Source organism: Spea bombifrons, chromosome 2 (assembly GCF_027358695.1).
Source record: "Spea bombifrons isolate aSpeBom1 chromosome 2, aSpeBom1.2.pri, whole genome shotgun sequence".
Taxonomy (NCBI): domain Eukaryota; kingdom Metazoa; phylum Chordata; class Amphibia; order Anura; family Pelobatidae; genus Spea; species Spea bombifrons.
This window is the reverse complement of record NC_071088.1, coordinates 25,979,553-25,999,302: the sequence shown is the minus strand read 5'-3', so window position 1 is coordinate 25,999,302 and position 19,750 is coordinate 25,979,553. Positions and strand designations below refer to the sequence as shown.

The window sequence follows — 19,750 nt, the reverse complement described above, 5'->3', positions numbered from 1 at the left end:
ACCCGCTGTCGAATTCTATGTTTACCTCCCCCTTACCTTTCTGTGCGAGCTGCCCTGATTCTACTGTTAGGTCATGTAACATTTGTTATGAGACCCACTGGGCACCTCAGTTATTAGGGGCACCTGGGTGCAGAAAAAAGTGGGAGCATACCATAAGCATACCTCCCAACTGTCTCGCCAAACTCTACTCCAAATTCTGCTTCTCGGGATAGAGGTAGAGCACGGCGGGATTTGGTTTCACGATCCCGCGGTCTTTATTTTATCCTCATAAAGGGTATGAAGTAAGAGGCAGCCAGTATACAGAGGGCCCTTTTGGGTCTGTCCACCCAAATACTCAGGGCTTCTGCCGCTTAGCCCACCCCTTGCAATGACCCTGACACTGGGCAAATTAGGACAAATTTATCTAATAAAGCCTTTTACCTCTGCGCACTTTAACAAAAGTCAGAGGGTCCCTCTGGGATTAATAGCTATTGTTTACCACAGCACTGTGTTTGCCTATTAAATTGGGCTCAGATAACAGAAAACATACACTATGCACATTATGAAAAAAAAAGTTTCCTTAAAACGTCATTAGTAATTAAAATATGGGTGGAAGTTGCCCTTTCTATCATTTTTCCCATATGTACACTAGACTCGACCGTGACTCCGTAACCACGTGTTTCTACGCGCAAGTGCGTTCTGGCTTATCTCCACAACCAAGATGGCCGCAATCCCTTCACCTGCAGGTCATGTGTTGAGTCCCGTCTAGCCCTGTCGCCCTAACACTCTATGACTGCCGGGCGGAAGAGTAAACTGGGTCTTAGCTTCGTCTGTCGTTGTGCCTGCGGCGCACTGCAGCTCAGATGGCGGCGGTTCGGGGACTGCGAGTCTCTGTGAAAACAGGAGGGGGTTTGGAACCGGAGCCTATGGAGGTAGAAGAGGGGGAGGTGGAGGCCGCACCGGACGGCAAGTCGCCGCGAGAGGTTGTGTCGGTACGTGCTGGGGGTGTTTCCTGAAGGGGAGGCCGGGGATAATCGGGCCTCTAGTGGGTCTCTAGTATGTTTCTGAGCCCGCAGAATAGATAACTAGTCATTTATCTATAGCCGCCAATAATAACGCGAGTCCGTCTCCTCACCAGCCATTCATCTCGTAGCGACAAATTATTGTTAATGATCACAGATCTTTTTTCTTATTAGAATTGCAGTAACCTGTAAGAAATGATTGATGCCACATCTTGAAACGCTTAGAAGTAATTTGGTTAAAGATGTGCTTTTACATCTCTAGTATTCTCCTCCAAGTGTAGCAAGTGATCTACAAGTTCCATAATTAAAAAATGCACCAAAGTAGAAATATTAAATGTACTACTACTAATAATAATGGTAATAATAATAATGGAGCGCCAACCCAGGTCATCCTGGAGGGGGAAGTCACTTGGAAGTCTCTTTGTAATGTATAGTTAATTGGATGGAATAAAATATTTTAGATCAAATCATCTAGTATGATTAGTCTGTAATGCTCAGAAAAAGGGAACTTTATTGTCCCTCTTGGTTCCTTCAAGGACAGTCGCAGCAAAAAACTGAGCAGCCCCTATCTCCTTATCTATAGCAGCGCATGTTTCTTTTGGAAATGCTCTGCAGGACTGCATAGCGTTTCAAAGAAACTGGCGCTGATGACCTCGCCGTGGCACTGCTGGCTTTGGGGAGAGATTGGGGGGGAATCACACCCGCTGGACGTGTCACCCGGCAGTGTTTTAAAGTGAAATGTTACTCGGATTTTGGTAAAGCTTCATTCACTGATACCTGGGAAACAGGAATGGCTGCCCTTTCGGTTCCTCTATGGACATAATGTGGCATTTTAGGTTAGATTACTGCTCGCTGGTCTTATACCAGTTCATCTTCTCGTTAATTACTAAAATGAACTACCTGCAACAAAAGGGAATCGTAACCTTAATATTTAAATATCGGAAGAGAGAAATTAGTATATGTACTTTTTGAATGATGTGTAAACATTCCTGTCACTGTTATTGTATGATGTAATTCGCGCTTAAATGTCCATGATTACACGCAGCCGCCATCAGATTCAAAGTTACAGTGAATGAACACTTGTTGCGGATCCTGGGTACTTTACGTTGTTACATTGTGTGTTAGAGATGTTATTTCTAATTGATACGCATACATTGTGTAGTTCTGTAAATGTATTCGCGCAAGCCTTTCTCTATGTAGTTTCTGAAACATAGGACAAATTACCCCCTCAAGACCCCTTCCAAAGAATACAGCTGACTGTCTTTAAAAAAGCGAACCAGCGTAGCAGTTTAATAACAGTGATACCGATCATTGTCTTTTAGTGTATTTACCGGTTAAAAATGCTGATTTGCAAAAAAAAATCACCTTAACTGATTGCCAGGGAGGTAAGGGGTTAAAGACTGCATAAACCAACGGCTTTTGCCATTCATGTTTCCACAATATTCCATTTGATTTGCCAAGCGTGCCAGATGCAGGGGGGGGGGATGGGCTAGTTTCATCTGTGAACATATCAGCGTAAACATGGAATTGTAGGTATATTTGGAGTTTGTGCATTAAATTGCCTTTTAAGATGGCGGCTAAACCAGTGCCAGGTAGCCACGACTCATAGCTTTTTAGATCTGGCTCCTAACTTTTTGTGCTGTTTTATATTGATCTATAGTGAAATTTGTCTCTTTCTGGCTCCGAGATTTGTCTGCCCGGCTCCTTAATTTTCATCGAATCTCTCAGGCCCTATTTTCAATGAGTTTGTCACGTAATGTGTGGTGCTTTCGGCAAGGATGTGGTTATATGGCCTCCTCCACGGCGTGTCTTGCGTTATGATCGTTATACGTGTGTCTTTGTGGCTCTGATGCATTTATTACTGTTTGTTTTATTTTCAGGGCTCGAGTAGACGTTATGAAAATAAGGCTGGCACTTTTATCACTGGGATTGATGTCACTTCTAAGGTACGGCTACTGATCTGGGCACCTTTTCCAACGTATCGTGGTATATCAGATTGCATCGTTTTGGCACCATTTTTATTTATTTATTTTACCAGGAAGCCATTGAGAAGAAGGAACAGAGAGCAAAGCGCTTCCATTTTCGTGCCGAGGACACAGACCATCAAAGGAATGTTGTACTGGATCTAGAAATGATTAAAAAAGGTACCAATCAAAGCTCAGAACAGAGCGCTCCTTGTGCATCCACTTATACAAAAAAATAATTCAATGAAACCTACGCTCTTTCTATATCATCCTTAGATTTCGTTCATGTCTCTGAGTGATAGGCGTTCCAAATATCTAGAGAAGATGCTTCAAATAAGTCTATTTTTATTGATTTTATTGTTTAATAAGAGAAGGAATATACAGTGCGGATCTTTAGATGCCAAATTAGGCTCCGGCCAAACATTTTGTTTGTGTAAACTGAGTGTATTCGCATTGGGTAATTCAATCTTTTTTATATGATCCCAAAGGAAATCGTTAAAGTTAAATCTGCTGCGTGTTATGTTTCTTTTTAATATAGGAGATCCCTATGCAATATGCACCATGTTATATGTATGCCATATGGCATTTTGCTGAGCCTTGTCAGAAACGCCCTGTCTTCCTGGGTTTTTTAATGTCTGTATTGTTCTTCTCTTGTATATAATTTTTTTTTTTTTAAATCGAATAAAAAATGTTTTGTGTTGCTAGGCTGGGGCTCTATAGACTTGGCTGTTCCCTAAAGAGTTTTAGTAATTAATCTCATCCTCATGACTGAGTATTGAATGCTTTAAGTGGGAATTTGAAACATGTTTTTTTTCTTTCAGCAATTCCCAAAGCCCGCTTGGAAGCCCTTTACGTATGTGGAGTAGACGATATGAGCACACAGGATATCTTTGGTTTCTTTAAGCAGTATCCACCAGGCTTTATTGAATGGCTGGATGATTCCTCTTGTAAGTTCTGTTTTTTACTTTTTATAACATACCTTTAACGGATTAACTGGAATGCCTGCAAAATTGTTGGTATGTATAAAGGTTTGTCAGGCATTTTAACCCCCAACCCCCCCAAGCCATGTTCTCGTGTGTGTGTGTGTGTGTGTATATATGTTTTACGCTTACCGATTTGTGTATGTGACTCAACTGGGTGGCGATTCAGTGTTTAAGAGATCACATACTAAGATTTCAAACAATGTTTTTGCCCCTCAGGTAATGTTGTGTGGCTCGATGAAATGACTGCTACACGGGCTTTGTTAAACCTGAGCACTGTGCCGACTGACAAAAAGTGTAAAAGCAAAAAGAATGAAGAAAGCACCTCCACCAAATCCAAAAAGGGTAAACGGCAGATGGCTTTTTCTACCATATATTTATATAAAATCTGTTTAAAAAAAAATACTAGTCATATGGTTAGTAAATCTGTATATCTGTAGATAAAACCAGTATAGTTGTGAACCCTGTGTATTGGATGCAAATGTGTTTCTGTTCAGTAAGCAATCCAACAATGGTATAGCAGCTGTTATGGAATCACAACTCCTCTCGTCCTTGGCCAGAAGTAGTCTGATCGAGAGAGATTTGATTTGTAGTACAAAACATGTTTGTATGGCCCTATTTGCGCTGTCCTGCTATAAACAAATAGTCGATTAACCCCTGATTTACGTTCAACAACATCCCCTGAGTAGACCCCAAGTGTATAGTTTGCGCTTTTATAAAAGTTTAAAAAAAAAGTGCTCCTTTACATACTTCACTATTTTTCCTTTTTTTATTTTTAAGACCTAAAGGATTTCTCTTGGAACGGGATGTTTCCACTTATGATGTTATGGTCATATCACCAGTCTATTTTTTTTTAAACATTTTTATTTAAATTTTCAAAAAGAGAAAGTGTTTCTCTTTACTTTGGTCCCCATTGGTGCTCTATTGCCCTGCGTTGCTGATTGCAGTGCCTGCGATCAGCCTGCGGGGGCTCTAATCAGAGGTTTCTGGAGGGTCTGGGAAACATTTTACATTTAATATGGTATCGGTCCTGACACCGTTGGCAGAGCCTTACCATTACTCTGTGGTATTCTGATGTAATCTGTGCTTGCGCTGTCAATGCTAGCTCCTGCTGACAGGGGAGACCCCAGTCTGCCTCAACCTCACCTCACATGTATCGGCAGGAAGTGTCCCAGCCGGTGCAAAAATGTCCTTGGTCATCCTATATTACAGGATTCAGTAGTAGTACTACTGATTGTGTTTGGCCACAAGATCTCTAATCTTAAGTCTATTCGATTTGCCAAGTCAACTTGATTCTTGGATAGTTGAGGCATAAATCTCCAATGGGGAAAGGCTAATGTTGCATAATTCCACTTTGGAAGATGTTAAAACTGCATACGCATTGTTTCCTTCCCTATCTAGACAGATTTGATGACAGCTCTGGGGAGGAGACTGAAGAAGGGGAAGTGGACGAGGAGAATCCCAGCGAAGCAGAAGAAGAGACTGAAAAGAAGCCTTTGAGCACTGTATGTGAATACCAGTGATTGCAATTCTGTTTGACATCCAGTGATAACATGTGCATGCACACACGGATGCGCACACGCAAACAAACACTGCCAGAAGTGCCGGGGAGTTCTCTATATGTAGCTAAATCATCTCGGCAACAGAGATACCAGACAATTGTAACCCAAATATATGTGTAACATTTCCTTAAATCACAGAATGTTTTTCCTGTGGCTCTATAATGTAGGATAAATAGCCTTCTTACTCCAGACACAAATCAACCTCATATCCATTGATTTAAGGTGCGTTTGTGGCTCCCGTGTTTTCAAATAACTAGAGATCAGTTTGGTTCCACCTCGCGAGCTTTGGCTATTCCCTTTGTTCCCTCGCTTGTTGAACAATTTGTGGAAGCACCCAGTGTTAAAGCACTCGGTACCTCACCCCCTCATCGGTGGATAAGGCCTGAGTTGGCCCTTGAAAGGACCGTAAAAGGTTAATTGATAAGACTTTTTCATAAGTGCCACCCAAAATGCTGTAGCACAAGGTAGCCGTCATCTCTCATTCATGCACATCTCCCCCTGCAGTTGGACACACTTTCCCAGGCCGAGGAGGATTCTTTACTACAAAATGATCTCAGACCTTCTGTGAAGATAACTAAAGGAAATCGGCTCCACATGAGATTTGCAACTAAAGGTGAGAACCCCATCGCCATGTTCCCCAGATCTGTCCTTGGGAAGCATTCAATTAACTAGGATATTTTACACCTGTGTTCAAACAGCAGCATTCTACTCTCTTGTTTTGAGATGTAATAATGCTGTCATTTAGAAGAACTTTATCTGTGTACACAAAGATAAAATCTGATTAGATGTCACAATTGAATGGATGTTCTGCATATTAAATGGAAGACTGCGTGGCGGCTTACATTTTATTATGTGTGCAACCTTTGGTTAAGAAGGTACGGCGGTTTGTTCTTAAATGTCATGCCGTTTTTTAATATCATCGGCTACTTTTTTTTTTTATCTTGTTTTGGTAGGTTTTATCCATTCATATTTTATAAGAAAAATTATCAAGTATATCCTGCTATCTGATTTCATCGGTGTGATTTTTCTTCCTGTTCTTATGAAACAGCAATGAATGTGTTGTAAATTTTTCATATTTTGCACCTCAGTCTTATAATCACCTTTTCGGTTATAATGTAATCAGTGCTGTTTTGACTCCAGAGGATAACATAATTTGTATGTTTAATCAGTTGTGGGTATTCTGCTTGGTAGATGAAGAACTTGATAAGTAGAAATATATAAATATATACAGTGCAATCTCCATTATGGGGCAGATTTAGTTTGTGTTAATGTCACATTTGTCACAATACTAAATTTTAACCTCAGTTTTTATGCCAGAATATTCAAACGCTAGTTGAGGGGGTTTGAGTTTTACATACCTAAAAGGTGATGAAGAGACCTCTGAGGTCTCTGAGTTGTGAGTTACACAATTGCTGTCCAGCCTTGAACGCTTTGTCACTGTAAGCATAACCAGGGGGAATGAAAGGTATAATACCCTTGAGTGCTGCTTACTGCTAATGAGAATACTTTTAACATTTTCCAACACTCAGCTGAATTCTTGGAGAAACACCAATTAGAAATAGTTAATTCGTGTATTCTCGGAGGCTCACTGGGTTTACTAAACCATATTTGGTTCTGTAGACATCTCATTAAATGTTTTTTATCTTCGTACGGTTGCTGTATGTTCTGTGAGCTCTAAAGCTATCCTTGTTTTCAATGTTCATAGATGACAAAAAAGAACTGGGGGCAGCAAGAAGAAGCCAGTACTATATGAAGTATGGAAACCCCAACTACGGGGGCATGAAGGGAATCCTTAGCAACTCCTGGTTAGTGTCATGTGAAACCTAGTTGTGTGTGTATTGTTTGTGTAAATCATACCGGCTCAAGAGATATGTGCAGTGTGAATTAAATCTTCATGTGTTTTTTTTGTTTTGTTTCGTTTTTTCTTAATAGAAATGTCCAAAACTGTTCAATCTTGCTTCGATGGAGTGGGCAATGTGTATTAGGTTTAATCATTGAGTGTTAATGAGACAATACTATAAATATGAGACTTCCACTCCTATGAGGACTTTCAAGTTGTCAATTTTATATGACAGTAGTTTATAAATATTACAGGAAGAGAAGATTCCATTCCCGTCGCGTCCAGCGAGATGTAACGAAGAAGAGCACGCTTATTGGTGACGACGTTGGGATAGCTCCAGCATACAAGCACCTACATTCAGGTACTGATGCCGTTTCTGAATATTTTGCAGAATGTTTATTAGAAACAAAAACGCCCAGGTATAAAGGAAAAAAAAGCATTCCAAACATATAATATTTACATAATTAGCATTCATCTGTGTTTTTTCTTTTTGTGAGCACCATTGCAAGCTGAGACTTTTTGTGACTTTTCCTGCTGCTATTTCACCACCAATGGAGACGGACCCTCTTTGGTTCTGCCAGTCTTTCTTCAAAGTATATTAAGTATATAAGTACGGCATTTCTGACTTTTTCCCCAATAGTGCCAGAGACATTTTTTTCCCTCTTAGCCTCTACCACTTACTTTTAATATATATTTGGTAAACATTGTAAGGCAATGCAAACCTACCTGGGATAAACATATGGATATCCTATATCTAAAATGAGTCCAAGGACCGAGTGAGGTTTACGTCTTTACTTCAGGGAAAATAGTTCTTTTCGGCCACATGTTTCTATGTTACACCGTTGGGATTCAGTGTTTGAGGAACTGAAAACAGGCGCTACTGTTTTAATCTACGTATTACACGGTTGCAGCCTGAGCCAACATAAGTAGCGTTAAAAATACTCAAAGGAGCTATAAATGAATACAGCTAGAAGTAGCATAACATCCATGATACGGGCTGTGGAATAGGACGTTATGTGATTTGGACATCATGCGAACACTGTACATGAAATATACTTCCAAAGTCCTGTTTACTTATATCGTTAGCAGCATGTAAGTATAATAAGCTTACAGGACCGCAGGTGTATATGCAGCCGGACGTTGCCCGAACGGACGCTATGCGCCCACTAGCTGTGCAGGGCATTTTTTAAAATAAAGTTGGCTTATCTGATAAAGACTATTATTTTTAACAGAAATCATGCTTTTAAACACTAAAAGGTAGCTCTAGACTTGTGTTCCTGCATGCTTGCCACTGTTGAGGAACTACAGATCTTATAAACCTTACTCAGCTCTAAATTAGCCAAGTATTACAAGATTTACAGATCCATAACAACCGCCTTTAAAGCGTCTACAAAAAAACTCCCCTGCAGCACTCACCTGCTGCTTCCGGTTAAACTCTGCAAAAGATATTCCCTCCAATCAGAGTCAGAAAGAGGGCCCAGCCAGGTTATAAGTTCACATATTAATAGAAAACCTTTTATTCAGAATTTTATGTTTTTATTACGTAACTCATTCCTGTCTGATCACCAGTTAGTGACATTTTAGGTCACTGATTATTGATCAGATTCACCAGCTGTTAGTGGCCTAAACTTGTCACCTACAAGTGATCTGATTAGATTTTATTTTACAATATTTCTTTTTAAGAGTTTAACCTAATAAATTGTGATTAATGACTCTGATCATTCATCAGTCTCACCAATCAACCAGTGACCTATTCTCGTCGGTGTGTATTACACACAAGTTATTTTATTCAATGTTTTGTAGCCTACTGGGTACCCGTTAAGCCAATTTCTCCGCAGCTACGTCTCTCTGAATCATGTGAGTGATGAGGTTTTTCTTAGGTCTTGTAAATGTTCCAGAAGAGCCGATAGAAGAAGAGGAGGAGGAGGAAGATATGGATGAAGATGACCGTGTGGTAGTAGAATACAGGGATGAACTCCAGGCATTCAAACGAGAGAGAGAAGGGGCACGGAGATCTGCCGCCAGCGATTCTGACTCTGATGAGATGGATTATGACCTGGAGCTGAAAATGATTTCCACACCCTCGCCCAAAAAGACCATGAAGATGACGATGTACGCAGATGAAGTGGAGTCCCAGCTCAAGACTATCCGGTAAGCAGCCACATCCATATACAATGCATATGGAGATGTTTAATTCTTTAGGATGTTTATTTTGTTGAATTTGGGGGGGGGCTTCATAATTTTCAGGTGAATTGAAGCCTTGAACTTTCAAACTTCAGTATGTATTTAAAAGGATCACTATGGGCCTTCCACAAACTGATAGCTTCAATTTCCTGTCTTTAATTATGCGGGGGCCAACTTGGCTCTTATAGCAGTAGGTTACTGGTGTTGGCCCTTCAGAAGACGTCATAAAGTTAGCGTGTTAAAACATTCAACCTGCTTGCAAACTCCCTTTTTTGTTATTACCCTGGTAAGCAGACTTTTTAAGGAAGACACTCTATTGGCCTTTGCCTTTCTTCCCTTCGGGCATTAACTAACCCAGCAAATTCAGAATGGGACACGTTCAATCAGTATGAACACAAACATTAAAGCCCTTCCCTCTCTTTAGAAACTCCATGAGATCAGAAGGACACTCTACAAGCAGCAGCGTGAAGAACCGCATCGGCAGCAAATCCCATTCAGAGAAACCCGTCGATGTGCGACTTCTGCTGGAAGAGAAGAGGCAAGGCTCGGCTACCAGGCAGCTCAGCGGCGCAAAATCAGGTACTGGGAAAAACAATGTTCTACTGATACTCCTTCGGCAAAGTGCAGCTATACAACCTGGACACTTTTCCTATATAATGTACCATTGCTACAAAGTACAACAACAGGGTGATGGCATTAGTGAGCAAGTACTTTGTTATGAAAACAAAAGCCCCAAAGTATCAAATATGTGTGAAATATTTGATGTAGTTTTATTATTTGGTGCAAAATGGCAACAACTTCTGGATTAGCTTTTATGTTATGATAAAAATCTAAAAAACTTTTTTGTAAGCGGTTTTGAGGCTTTTGCATCGAGCATTCCTGCTAGATATAAAATCTTTTCAGACATTGTAGTCTCAATAAGCATACAATTTTATCTCCCTTATTCACACTTTCTAAAGTTCTGGCTTTTTATGTATTTAAAAGCCATCCATTTTCTGGTTTTGTCTTCACGTTGCAGATGTGCGGCAAAGACTTGGTAAAAGAGCGCATTCTCCCGAACCTAGAAAACCAGTTCCCGTTGTCCCAGTGCCTCGTAGAGAAGTATCGGATGTGCATAGCCGGCTTGGACTCCCGAAGCAGTCAGAAGGAAAGGGACTTTATGCAGACAGCAAAGAGAAGAAAACAGGTTGGTTATTTTATGAGTAGGGTAAAAAGAAACAAAACCAAAACTAGTATCGTGTCCAGACCATTCCTAAAAATAGTGATGTGATCAAAGCACGTTTGTCATTTTGTTATTTCCTTTGAATATTTCATCATATCACAACAATTCTAAATAATTACAATATATATTTACTGCACACGCTAGAGCATTCAGTTAATGTTAACTGTTCAACAACATCTCCTGAGTACAGTCTTACCACCCATGCATAGGTTTATCGGGTTGTTTTGGGGCTAAAAGGCCACATTTGGGAGGGGGCACATTTCTTATTTGGGACATCTTTAAAACCAGCCAATTACATTTACCACCCTCAAACCCTATATTTTTTTTAAAGCAAAGAAGTGGTATTTTAACACTTTGCATTTACTAATTCTGCTACCAGCCTCTTTTTATGTTTTTGGTAGTAAAACAAAACATACTCTATTTTTTGTAGAGGCTTTTAAGAAAAATTATTTGTTGATGTTACTTTTACTTTTTGGTTTGAATATCCAGGGGGACCAGATATCCATGAATAGTTTCTATGTGAAATGTATTTTTTTTTTTTAAGTTTTCATACATTTTTTTTGTAATCATGGTCTTTTCTCCATATTGAGAGGAGTGTATTATGATTTCTATTGATGTGGCGCCAACTGGAATCCTACACTTGAAGGAAATGATGGTTCTCTCATCAGTATATTTTTCCCTCCTGCATTAGGAAGTCTGTGGAACCGCTTGGGTACAACACAGAAAGAGAAAGATAAGCCTGCCGAGAAGCCTGAACAGACAACTGCTGCGCCCGAAGAGGATGACTCTGTGCTGCAACAAGCTTGGGGTGCCATGATCAAGAAGAAAGAGCAGATTAGACAGAAAAAGAGCCGCTTAGACAGCCTGCCTTCCTTACAGATTGAGATTAGCCGGGAGAGCAGTTCTGGCTCAGACACGGACTCCTGATGACTTTACGTATAGGACTATAGCTTCAAAAGCATGGCGGCAACTTGAAAACGTGCCACGTCTGCCTTTCACGAAACCTTTATTTTATACTCACGAGACACCAATAAGTGGCAGCGGTGTTCTCGACATGCCTCGGAAAGAAAATTCATATCCCGGCACATTGACAATTAAACATCCTAAATTGGTTATCACGAGGTGTTTGCATTTTGTTTGACATTATTTGTATTTAGCTTATTGTTTCCCTATTCAGCCCTCGATAATACCATTTACCATAAAAAAAAAAATACACATTTTAAAAGAGACAGTCTTGCCACTTCAAAAAGAAGTTAATGTTTTTATTTCAAATAAATGACCATGTGGTGTATTTATCATTTTCATAAGATATCTGAAATAAGCAAAACTTGACTGCATGTTTGATTTCCTGCACACGGGATGATGTAAGATTTCAACAGAAAACACTATCGAGGGGTAATGTAAAAGTGTGTAGTACCTTTGTAGTATACTTTGTGACTGGAACTCTACTCAGACCTAGATCAGCTTTAGGTTCTCCTTCAAGAGATGGAAGAAGAAATGAAGAGATCTGCATACTAAAGCTGAAACCAATAGTCAATACTATATAGTCAATTTTATGAAGGTGTTATTGGCTGATTAAACCAGATACTTATTAGTTGTTAGGAAACATTCTCTTTAGCTTAAATGCTGCAAGGATTCAAAGGCATGCAGGTGAGTAGTCCTGTTTTACTTAGCAAACAACTTTTTAAAGTTTATTTTTAAGGGTTATGTGGGCCATAAATACATCTTCCGGGGCTACATTAGTTGTGTAATTCTGATTTAAGGAAAAAGTCTTCAAAACTTTAAAGGGTTGGTATAATTTACCTAACACCCTACTATAGAAGAATGTATATTCGAGTACTCTGAGTATTTCGCTATGCATTCTTCCTAAATAAAAAAAGGCACTTACCTTCCCCCTCTATGGTCTCACTATTCTTGTTACCGATATGTTGTGTGAAGCAGTCACGGGGGACTGGATCTGGATTTTTATTATATTGGTCATTATATTTGATATTTAGCAAAAAGGTAATTCCCTCCTCCCATAGTAAACCTAACAAAATAAATTATACGGGGTAGATGCTCAAAAATCTTGTTAAGCGATAAGTCCTGGTTGGAACAGCAGTGCCCAACATCAAGGCTCCGAAGTAGAGGACTGCATTGGAAGGCGGGACCCGCCAAGAAGCTTGCGGGCGGTCAGGCACTGTACCTGCGGGTCCCGGTAATCCCGCGCGGCTGTCTTCTCGCTGCTCCCTTACAATGTCTCCTCTCTTGCTCCGCCCAGGAACAAAACAGAGTCACGTGATGTGACGTCACTTCCCGTGACTCCACCTTGTTCCTGGTCAAGAGAAGAGATGCTGTGAAGGAGCAACTTGAGGGCAGCCTTGCAGGACTGCGCAGGAAATCTGCAGTTCAGGTAAGGAGGTGGGCTTAATTGGCCACAGATGGAGCGGGAGCGGGTGGGATTGCAACACCCATATTGCGGGAGCGGACGGGATTGGGCAAAAAATCAGCGGGAGCGGGATTAAAAAAGCAGTCTCGCGCAGGGCTCTAATACAAACCCTATATTTGCAGGTATACATAAATTATGTATGGAAACATACATGTAAACTCAGTACTGGGGGTATAGATCAAATAAACACATGGAAACAGCATTGCAGATATCGATCAACTGAATAAGACATACAAACCCTGTATTTGCAGGTATACATAAATAATGCATGGAAACATAAAATTGTGATATAGATCAACAGAATAACACATAAACCCAGCTTTGCAGGTATAGCTCAATTGGAATTCACATAAAAACTCATCATTAAAGGTATAGATAAAACCCCCTAAATTACAGGCACAGATCGTAGGATGCCCAACCCAAAGCCAGCTCTGGCATCCACATTGCCCACATAGAACCTGACCATCACCCAAATTACACACAGGACTTGTCATCTTTGTCCCCAAACAGCCCATCATGAGTCAACTTTGTGCCATCTTTAACCCATTAACACCCTGCTTGTACCATCTTTGCCTTTCCACAAATCAATTATACATCTATGATACACTTTTGCAGTCACTCACTAATTCACACTTTCATTCACATAATTCATTCACACAATCATTTATTCTCTCGCTTATTCACACAAATCACCCACACATTAATTCATACTCTCATTCACACAATTCATCCACACACTAATTCATTAATTTTCTCACTCATTCACACAATTCATCCACACATTAATTTTCATTCTTTCACCCATTCACACAATTCATCCACACATTATTTCCTTTTCTCACACATTCACACAATGCATCCACACATTAATTCATTCTCACTCTTTATTTCAATATTCTATCTACCCCCTCTCCCCCTTCTCACTATCTACCCCCTCTCCCACAATCTACCCCCTCTCCCACAATCTACCCCCTCTCCTCCCCTTCTCACTATCTATTCTCTCCCCCCTTTGAAGTTCACATATCTAACTGCGGTAGGAGCGCGAGGCCTCTGTCTCCCTGCTATGCATGCTGCTTCACTGCTGAGCAAGCTAGAGGCCTCGCGGAGGAGAGTGAGGGGTGCCAAGCGGTTGCTGAAAGCGTATTCATGAGCGACCACTCGGCATCCCTCTCTCTCCTCCGCGTCAAAAAAAAAACTATGACTAGCTACCTACTGATATCGATAAGAAAGTCATAAACAATGTCAAAAAAATGATGGGAACACTCAAAAAACACAGGTTATATGATATTTAGTGTAGTTTCAACCAAAATGACAAAGGCTACACACATTTCTCCCAAGCTCATTTATCATACACAAGAATTGATTTACTATTGGGTTTCAGGAACTTAATATTTAAGATTCATAAAGTACAAATCTACAATATTCCTTGGTCAGATCATGATGCACTGCTTTGGTCTACAAAAATACACAACAATCAGGAAAATAACAGAACATCCAATCCATGTTCACAAGCATAATGCTATCTAAAATGAAAAGTCTGGGGTGCTATCGAGTCTAGGGATGACCCTGGCGCCAAAGGTAAGTTTGCATCCAGGATAACAACTAACGATTGTTTTGATAATCTATTAGTTGGCCAATTTACATAAATGTGTGTCATTGTATCTCATTATAACAATGGCATTTCTCTAAACACCTTCCTATTTTACTGACATAGTAATAATAAAAGCTATATTTTAAAGGTAGAAGAACATAACCCAAAGATAATAGTTCTCAAACAAGGTTTTATTACCTAAAGACGTTTTAGTAGTACAAATGAATTCACATGTAACAAATTTTATTTTTCAACATGTCTCCCAGTTATGCACATCTTCCCCCTGATATGCCTTATGCCGGCTGCCAGAAAGGAAGATTCAGGTCACCTGCAGTGCTGTATGGGATGCTCCTCTCTAGCAGCCGGTTGATGTCTGCACAGTGCGCTTACACAACCTCCGCTGCTGCCGCCACCACTTCCGCTGGGGCTTCTATGGCGTGACGTGACCTTCTGGTGCTCCATCATAGAAACCCCAGCGGAAGTGCCGTCAGCAGCAGAGCTTTTCTACATGCATCGCACGACACTCACTGGCTACTAGAGAGGAGGATCCAGGTCCCCTGCAGCACTGAAGGGGATCTGGATCTTAGTGTTACAGTCCAACCTCTATTTGAGGTCAGATTAAAAGATAAAGGGTATTATTCAAAACAGTTGCTCTGAAAATACACTCATCTTATATTTCATAAAATCGATTCAACTAATCGATAATGTAACAACAATTTACAACAATTTTCATTATCGACTATTATCAATTAATGGTTGCAGCCCTAGTCCAGGACATCTGTCCCATTTGCCCTGTGTTAAATATGCTCTTTGAGTGCCTTTATTGGGGATCAGAACTTTCACTCAGGCAGAAAGGTAAATTAATTTGCAGTTCAAGGTCAACCTCAATATGAAACAATACATTTATAAAAGATGCTAGCGGGGGGGGGTCTGTCCCGAATGCAGCATAGAGGTCCACCTCCATCACTCTTTGCAGACATTCTCTACCAGACCCTGGCAGCCGTTGAGGAGATGCTATGAGCCATAATGTGCCAGTATAAGCACCAGGAATCCCAGACAGATGTCTGGGGTGCCTGAATTGTTGGTGAGCCAGGCTGTGGCATATTCTAGCTGGCATATTCTATGAGCTGAGTGGAAGTATATCAAATCTATAATCCTAAAAGCCACAATAACATGTATGGAAACAGCAGGAAATTTTTTAAACATTTTGCATGTCGGTGTGGACAGAGTTCCCTACCAGTGTGTAAGTGTCAGAGTCACTGTATATATAAGGTTCAATGCATAAAGCGTATATACAGAGGTCAAATGTTTCTGTAACAGGGTTCATGTAAAGCCCTGAATATATCACGGTCAGTATATATATATGTATGTACCGGGATAATGCGTTTGTGTGTGTATCAGTGTATGTACTGGCAGTCCCACTGCTGACATAGAGAGCCACCAACATATGGATATATTATTGACTAAGTTAATGGTTTGCTTTTTAGTCACACTGTTTGGAGTATTATGTCTCTTAAATCCTATGATCTACAGCGATACACAACAAAATATGATTTTAGTGAAAAGGGTCTTAGAATCATAGCAATAGTAGAAAGATTCAGTCAGCAGGAGTTTTCAATGAATTGATGTCGTTATCCGTCCTCTTTCTTAACTTTGCACCACAATCATTGTTTATCCATAAGCCTATAGAATATAGACGCACTCCTCATCATGGCTACCAGACCTTGACAGTTTGAGTTGATCATTATCAGAGTGGCAAGTAATGTTTTTACCACCACCCTGGGTAAGTAAGTATAGTGTAACTGTCCAATGTTTTGCCCCAAGAGTGATCTGCTCTGCTATTGTTGAGTAGACCTTGATGTCCTCCTTCTGCCTTCTGCCGATGGGGACCATAAAGCACAAAAAATTGAAGGGAACTAAAACAAAGAGTTTTACAAAGTGCTAGAGGAAGGTATGATATTAGATGAAAAAAACTGCATAGGACTCAAATGCATAACTTATCACTATAATACAATATTTATTTTGATGTTATTGTCCGGAATATTCCACAACTACATATATAAATAATAGTAATATTTCTCCAAATGTAATCCAGGAGACCATAGTTCTTATTTTCAATCTTCGAGGCACATATGTAAAGCCTACGGCTAATATTCCTCATTTTGTGAACCACTTCAGAGGTGAGTAAGATCAGGTTTATCTTCCAGCCGAGTGCGCAGTTGTGCCTGAATCTTTTTTGCTCTTTCCAACATGTTCTTGTACATTTCCAGTTGGTGTTCCTTTTCATCATTCACCACTTTCTGATGTTGAAAAAAGTTGGACAGCATTCCAATCAGCTGCTTCCTGTCATCGACTTCCGCTGCCAGTCTACCATAGCCTTCTGCCAGCAGTTTGGAGGCATCTTGTACAAGTGTGGAATGCTTACGGCAATACTCCAGATCACCAGGTTTGCCCAAATAAGACAAATCTTGCACCTCTTTAGGTATGAAGGATATCTCTTGGTGCACAGCTGCATCTCTGGAGGCTGCACTCTCAACTCCTTGTATAACACGCAGAAGATTATTGGCCGTTGAAGGTGCTTTTGCTGGTTTATATTTTGCTGGAATTGCATCATCATCACCACCTCCTTTCACCTCACTATACAAACGCTTCTTTGGCTTCTTTTCACCATAAAGTATTATCTTCAGCTGCTCCAAAATCACACGGTTATACACAGCCTTATCTTCCCAGACAGAAAGAAATTTGCCTAGGTGTTTCTTACCGGTGCCATCTAACTCCGGTACAGCATGTTTAAAGGCATCCACAATGACACGGGCAAACTCTTCAGTGTATTCTGGTCCTTTTCTTGTGCTGCTTTGGATAACCTCATGTGCCAAGTATAGAAAAATCAGCTTCCTACTTGGCTCTGCCTTACGCAGCTCTCTGTGCCACACAGAAACGATGACCTGAGAATGCTTCCTGTAGTGGATGAGCCAGTAGGACAGGGTATGAACGCTTGTCCTGTTGTATCTCAGCTCTGAGAGCTTCTTCTCAAAAGACTCTGTTGAGAATGTAGCCATACTAACTGAAGCAAATTAGTCCAAACTATGCAATCATTACTGGCGAACCCAGGTTGGTCCCTCAGTGCAGTCTGCTGGACAACAGTGACACTTAGAGCCACTATCTGCTAAATGGAATGTTTGCTACAATGCAGCAACTGTCTACATCACAAGTAGCTTGCTTAAGCCATGGATGTTGTAAACATGATATTTAGCTTATATGTTAGTTACACTAGTTTTCCATTAATTCAAATTCTTTCATATATGGATTAAAGACAATTATATATAAATCACAGGGATTTGTCTTTCTTACAAATAAAATGTTTAACACAAATTTTATTTCTGTTTAAAAACATTGTTAAAAACATAATTTACATGATTTATAATGAGCTTACTTTCCTCACTTATCCCACTATAATAACATGACCCATTGCATTTGGTATCAAGCTTATTTTTATCTTTATTTGATTCTGGACTTTTTTTCCCCCCTTTCCTCGGTCATTATTTCCTTAGATCATCCCTCTTTCCCTTGGTTATGGGTCTATATTGTTTTAAAATGACTGATACATCTACTTCTTCTTATTTTATTTTACACTCACACATCCTTCCAATAAAGAAACAGTCTGTGTGATTGATTAATGACATCTGAACTCTACTAACAAGTGCCAGATAGTTTTCTTATATGTTATTTTGGAACAAATGTGTTTATCACAATTTAAATACTAATTTGATCATGGTATAATTGCCGTACTGGCTCGATTATAGGCCGCACCCTTAATGTTTGGTGCTATTTTAAGGAAAATATTTTAAGAGAAAAAAATCACGAGTGGAATGGTAAAACAGTATTTTATGTAACAAACAGAAATACATGTATTTTATCATTTTTGGTATCTATTATGCAACTAGTCAGCATAGGTTATATACAAACAAAAATTTGGAAAGCCAATAACAATTTTAAGGTACTCCTCCTTAATTTATAATGCACCTTACTTATAGATATGCCACTCTGCCCCCCAGATACACCACTCTGCCCCCCCGGATATGTTTTATAACCACTGAAATGCCCCTCTGCCCCACAGATATGCCACTCTGTCCTTCAGATATGCTTTATAACCCCTGACATGCCACTCTGCCCCCTATATATGCTTTATAACATCTGATATGCCACTCTGCCCCCAGATATGCTTTATAACACCCAATATGCCACTTTGCCTTATGATGTGCTTTATGCCACCCTGATATGTTTCTCTGCCCCCCACCCCCAGGCTTAACAATGCATCCCCAGACTCCATGGTGTCTAGCGGGGCAGTCGGTGGACATCTGCGCAATGTGCGTAGACAACCTCTGCTGCTTCTCGACACTTCTGCCAGGGCTTCTATGCTGACGCTCAGTCAAAAAAGCCACGGCGGAAGTGCCGGCAGCAGCGCATATCACACATATGCGTCGTGCGCTCAGACAGCCTCCTCTGCTGCTGGCCGGTAGTTTCGCCGGGGCTTCATTGACGGCGCACCGGAAAGTCATGTCTTGCCGGCGCTCCCTAATAGAAGCCCGACGGAAGTGCCGGCAGCAGTGGGGGTTGTCTACATCGCACAGGTGCCCACCGGCTGCCAGAGAGGAGGATACTGGTCCACTGAGCGGTGCGGCTGCAGCAGTTGATAAATGATAAAGAAAAGAAAAATGATATATACTTTTCTTCAATGCATCACCATACCTCTGTGTTTGACCCAGAAATCGAGTGAACCACCGCTTCCCCGGGTTCAAAACCCGAATCCTTCAGGTCTTGACACGCTCTGCTGCCTGCCCATTTCCCCTTAAAATGGAGTGTTTCCCATGATGTCAGCTTGAACGCCCACTGACATCAGCTGGAATGTCCCGGACTTCAGCTGGAACGCCCATTGATTTCACGGGACCGCCCGCTGACGTCAGTGTGCAGCCCTGGC

General features: G+C 40.6%; 2 protein-coding genes across 3 annotated transcripts; one reads left to right on the top strand and one right to left on the bottom strand.

Annotated features, from left to right (window-relative positions):
• Positions 1–697: 697 nt before the first annotated feature.
• NCBP3 (nuclear cap binding subunit 3) lies at positions 698–11,868 on the top strand. 2 transcript variants are annotated; one of them, XM_053457225.1, is made up of 13 exons: positions 698–971; positions 2,882–2,947; positions 3,040–3,145; positions 3,787–3,912; positions 4,165–4,290; positions 5,347–5,450; positions 6,012–6,120; positions 7,213–7,312; positions 7,602–7,708; positions 9,246–9,498; positions 9,956–10,110; positions 10,550–10,717; positions 11,445–11,868. In XM_053457225.1, exons 1-13 carry the CDS (start codon positions 843–845, stop codon positions 11,678–11,680), a joined length of 1,785 nt encoding a protein of 594 aa, XP_053313200.1. In that variant the 5' UTR covers positions 698–842; the 3' UTR covers positions 11,681–11,868. The 2 variants fall into 2 exon arrangements, with proteins under 2 accessions (XP_053313200.1, XP_053313199.1); XM_053457224.1 differs by having other exon boundaries at positions 9,228–9,498.
• Positions 11,869–16,946: 5,078 nt separating this feature from the next.
• LOC128473613 (regulation of nuclear pre-mRNA domain-containing protein 1A-like) lies at positions 16,947–18,286 on the bottom strand. The gene has a single exon (XM_053455864.1). It carries the CDS (start codon positions 17,829–17,831, stop codon positions 16,947–16,949), a length of 885 nt encoding a protein of 294 aa, XP_053311839.1. The 5' UTR covers positions 17,832–18,286.
• Between the last annotated feature and the right edge of the window lie 1,464 nt (positions 18,287–19,750).